General features: G+C 35.3%; 1 protein-coding gene and 1 non-coding gene across 3 annotated transcripts; one reads left to right on the plus strand and one right to left on the minus strand.

Annotated features, from left to right (window-relative positions):
* Positions 1 to 559: 559 nt before the first annotated feature.
* LOC105762344 (GATA transcription factor 18) lies at positions 560 to 2,515 on the minus strand. Of its 2 annotated transcripts, none has more exons than XM_012580196.2 (2): positions 1,388 to 2,515; positions 560 to 1,287 (listed from the first exon to the last, which is right to left on the minus strand). In XM_012580196.2, the coding sequence occupies exons 1-2, from the start codon at positions 1,853 to 1,855 to the stop codon at positions 994 to 996; spliced, it is 762 nt and encodes a 253-aa protein (XP_012435650.2). In that variant the 5' UTR covers positions 1,856 to 2,515; the 3' UTR covers positions 560 to 993. The 2 variants fall into 2 exon arrangements, with proteins under 2 accessions (XP_012435650.2, XP_012435651.2); XM_012580197.2 differs by having other exon boundaries at positions 567 to 1,281; positions 1,388 to 2,505.
* Positions 2,516 to 4,211: 1,696 nt separating this feature from the next.
* TRNAQ-CUG (transfer RNA glutamine (anticodon CUG)) lies at positions 4,212 to 4,283 on the plus strand. The gene has a single exon. It is a non-coding gene; the product is annotated as a tRNA-Gln (tRNA).
* The last annotated feature ends 775 nt before the right edge of the window (positions 4,284 to 5,058 follow it).

The following is a 5,058-nucleotide window of genomic DNA, read 5'->3' on the forward strand; positions in this document are numbered from 1 at the left end:
ATTATCTTCTAAAATTTTAAACAACCAATGATTTGTTTCTAATTGTTTAATCTGTTCTTTTTTGGTGGTGTAAAATTTTATCACACACAAATTTATGATTTTCTACTAATGGTATTTCTACGAAGATTTTCTCTGAGACAACATAATTAAATTTTATCAATAGAAAATGGTAAATGTTGGTATATAAAATTATTTCCTAATAATATATCACCATGCATTGCAGGAGAAACGTTAAATTATCTATATCAGTAATTTTAGAACATTAAAATGTTACTTATTCAAATTTAATAAAACTCATTACCAATAATATGGATTGAAATTTAATTTTAAATAAACAAGTAAAGCTCTAAAAATAAAGGCAGAAAGATTAAATAAAGAGCGCAAAGATTGTGACCAAATAGAAAAAATACCAAAGAATTTGCTTAAGACTCGAGAGTCGCATCTAACTAAACTTCAGTTCATAACCACTTTTGTTTTTGGTTAATGCATAAATTGCCTCTTAAAATATACCAATAAAGTTTACACTTCTAAAAAAACAACAGCCTCCAATTAAAACCTGCCACGTCTCTCTCATTACTTTTAATTATTATATTCGAATCTATATCTTCTTAAACTTTTTAAGTCTTGAACTGTTGTGTAAATTTCTTTATGTACTAATTTGAGAAAATCTGTGTACTTCGGGGGCAATTTGTGCATTGAGTAAGTTTGTTTGTTTGTTTTTGGCATTTATAAGGTAACACGTACTTCTATATTACATTACATTACATCAGGGAAATCAGTGAAAAAAAACAGTGCTGAAATAATCTCCTAAAGTGAAAGTGAAACACTTGCAAATGAAAAATCAAGGTACGAAACTACTACCATTTAAGCATCCACAGCATCGTCATCGTGAAACGTTTCAGTCATTGCTGCATGATCTTGACCGTCAATGAGGGGGTGGGGTTTCTTTTCTCTTTCTTCTTCTTCTTCCTTTTTTTTCATTTTATTTTCTTCTTATCTTGTAAGGTCATGGACATTGAGTCTCCAAGAAAGGAAGGGAATGCCAGTAGCAGAATCTCGATCAGTATCTTCAATGACCCTGAATCCATTGACAGGTGAGAAACATGGCTTTTTCTGGTTTTGCGAGTGATGAACCCGTGAATTGTTCTTGTTCTGGTGGTGATGATAGCCAAGATGTTGTAACTGCTCCAGCATTGAACCTGTTGCACCTGATGACTTGATTGCATTTGTTGCTCTTCTTTCTTCTTTTCTGAATCGAATTCCACAGGCATTGCAAAGTGACTGCAACTAAACAATAATTTCAAAAAACAAAAAAAAAAACAAAAGAAAAAAGAACGAACCATGCTTGTTTACAAAGATAGAATTGTTAATTTGTGATGTCTATTACCTTTGGGCCTCTTGGACCATTCCTCCAAAGCGGTGTAGAAGTGGTGTCACAGTTAGCACATCGGCGAGCTAAGAGAGGATCATTGCCTTTCCCTGAGCTGTTACTACTGCTATTTCCATTGCTTCCCCGGCTATCTTTTGCGCTTTGCAGTGGATATGGCATGTTCTTGTTCTGTAACAAGTCCAAGCAAAAGTTAGACACGCAAGAATTACCCGAGCTGCGGCCATGGCGCAAACTCTTGTCACTGTCGTTTACACAAAGGCGTGTGGATGGAGTTCCCAACGAGAGAGTGCAGTCAACAGAAGATGATGAAGAGGACGTGAAACGGTACATGTCTGTTTCATCAAATGATTTGTGGTTTGGCATGGAAAATAGCATAGAGAATGAGTTGTTTTCGCCATGAAACAGACCACATGAACAAGGACCCAAGACCATGTCTCCCTGAGAACTACTGCACTTGCGCATCATTTCTAAAAAAAAAATTTGCTCTCTATGATTTTACGTCACTCTTTCATCACCTCAGTTTTAGCACTATGGGATATCAAAAAGATCGATTGGGGTTGGCTCAAAATGTTGATTATATCAACCAACAATTGCCAAAAGAGAGAAAACAGGAAAAACAAAAGGGGATTTAAGATTGAAGAGAAGACATGCATGAATGCAATTGAAAAAGAGATGGGATGGTGAGTTTATAGGTAAAGGATAATGGCAAGGGTGTACGATCGAGTTAGCCAAACAGTAAAACTGAGAGGGAAGTAGTGCAATAATATAGTGTTTGAGTAATAATTAAACTGAGAGAGGTGAATAGTACGGGAGTGGAGGGGACTGAGAAGAGTTGTTGTCTGGTAGCTTTATAAGCTAATAAAATGGCAAAATACCAGTCAGCATCTGCAGTCCACATTGTCGTGAGATGCAAATGGAGACATGTACATGCGTTGCCAAGAAATATATTAGGGGAATTATTCCAAAACGGAAAGATCTTAAAAAAATTATTTAATAAGAAAAAAATGAATCGATAGATGATGTCGTCTTGGTGACGGATCAAGCATAAAAGGGATACTGTTTTGCGATTGGACTTCGGGCGTGCTTACAAGATAAACATAAGTTTTAGAAGCATTGGTGTTTATGCTCCCTAAAGTGCCCCGATGCTTAAGTTAGGAAAAGGTCCAATGAGAGTAGGAAAGCAAGCTGGCTTAAAGAGCAAGAAATTGTAAGTGTATATGATCAAGATGAGGCTCGTACTTGGGTAGTTATACCTAGCAGTCGAGCTGCCTAGATAGTTGGCCAAAGCACGCATCATCAGTTGCTTGTCTAACCGTACCGGTGTCCTAGCCTAGCCAATTTGCTTAGAGGTCAGTTTGTTGGCCTTGGGGTCCTTCTTGGCAAGATCATCAGGTCTTTATAGGTATTTGTTATTTCAGGTGTTCCGTCTCCCTAGTTGACAGTCAGACGAGTTGGATGTTTACGGCCTTGTGGGTTTGAACTTTCTTTCAGCTTTAGCCAGCTAATGTTTGGTAGTGACTAGATAATAAGTATAACAATCGTTCCCTTTTGATTCAAAATCTAGTTATAAAATAACCAAACGAGGACCTAAAATTATGGGTTAGAAGCGATGGAGATGAAATAATTTAAAAAGTAAAATATATTGGCCATTTTAGCTTCGACCTCTAGAGGGGTGTTCTTATGGCTTTGCTTGGTATCATCAATTAGATTCTAATGTCTGGTAGTGACTAGTTAATAAGTATAACAATCGTTCCCCTTTGATTCGAAGGCTAGTTATAAAGTAGCCAAATGAGGACCTAGAATTATGGGTTAGAAGCGTTGGAGATGAGATAATCTAAAAAGTAAAATATATTGGCCATTTTAGCTTCAACCTCTAGAGAAGTGTTCTTATGGCTTTGCTTGGTATCATCAGTTAGATTCTAATGTTTGATAGTGACTAATTAATAAGTATAACAATCGTTCCCCTTTGATTCGGAGGCTAGTTATAAAGTAGCCAAACGAGTACCTAAAATTATGGGTTAGAAACGTTGGAGATGAGATAATCTAAAAAGTAAAATTTATTGGCTATTTTAGCTTCGACCTCTAAAGGGGTGTCCTTATAGCTTTGCTTGGTATCATCAGTTAGATTGACACAATGGGTAGTTTTAGGGTAGTTTTCAAGCCTTAAAGTGATACGCGGAGCAAGTTTTGGGTTGTTGTGCATAGATTAGGTTTCGAAGCTACTTTGGAGCCTTAATGTGCTACATGAAATAGTTTTTGAGGGTTTTTTTTTTATCTTTATCTTTAATGTGCTATAAGGAACATGTGGGGCTTTGGATGTTTAATGAGTTGCACAGAGCAAGTTTTGAACCTATTTTGGAGCCTAATGTGCTGCACCGAGTAGATTGTGGGGTTGCTTTAGAGCCTTAGTGTGCTACATGAAACAAGTTTTGAGGCTACTTTGGAGCCTTATTAATGTGTTGCGTGGAGCAGGGTTTAGGCTGCTGTGAAGCTTTAATTGCTACACCGTGTAAGTTTTGAGTGTGCTGCCGATAAACGGTTTTTGTTTTTAGGGAAGTGGAAATTAATGACTGCTCATCATAATTATATTTTAAGTCTCGCATTTCACTTGTTTCTTAGGTGAATTTACTTCTAACCACAAAAAAATTAAAAATAACAAATTTGATTATAAAAATATTTATATCTTCCAATAATTTTATTACTTAAATAGGTAAAAATCAAACGTCTTTTGGCTTTGGGGGTAAGTTCCCTTTAGAAGAGTGCTAGGTTTTTGGATATTAAATAGTATTAACATTTTATTTGTGGCTTCCTCAACAAAAGTGGTCCCATGGTCTAGTGGTTAGGACATTGGACTCTGAATCCAGTAACCCGAGTTCAAATCTCGGTGGGACCTTAATATTTTGATTTTGGTGAGTGGATGGAAAAGAAAAAGGAATTTTGGGCTGGGAATAACAACAGCTGCCAAATGGTTGTGGTTGGTTGTATGATGATAGACCATGAGATTTGCATATTATCTAAGCAAGCAATAAGCGATGGTTAACCATTTCTTTCAAAGTAGTACAAAATCTGATTGTAAGGCCCCAAATCCCTGCTCGCAAATGAAGCTTTATAACATTTTCAAGATTAAAGCCATAAAACAAACCTTATAGTACAAAGTTTAGTGTGCAGACATGGGCATTTATACAATAACTACCACAGCGCAATCTAAGATGCCCCTCGTAACCTTTGTGCCTCTCGCACACACAAAATCATATATATTATTTTTTAACTACCCACATTTTGGGTGAATGAAAAAAAATTAAAGTTGTAGTTTAAACTATTTGTATACATCATTGTAGAAAGACACAAGTTATCTTATAATAAATTTGATTAGTTTTAAAATCTTTATTTTTTAATTTTTTTTCAATTGAATTAATGACCATTTATTTCGTCACACGAATTCAATTATAAACTTAAATATTATAATGGTTGATCTAAAATATTTGATAATTTGAAATTATACTATAAAATTGTTGAGGTTTGTATAATATTATTAATAGTACTACAGAAGGTAAGGCCATGGAATGCAGATTTAGGGCCAATTCTTCATTATTTTTGAAAAGTGCTATGGAAAAGTGCTTTTGAGAATTACTTTTAAAAAGTTTGGTTTAAAATTTGAGTGTTTAGCA

The sequence above is a fragment of the Gossypium raimondii genome, chromosome 12 (genome assembly GCF_025698545.1).
Source record: "Gossypium raimondii isolate GPD5lz chromosome 12, ASM2569854v1, whole genome shotgun sequence".
Taxonomy (NCBI): Eukaryota; Viridiplantae; Streptophyta; class Magnoliopsida; order Malvales; family Malvaceae; genus Gossypium; species Gossypium raimondii.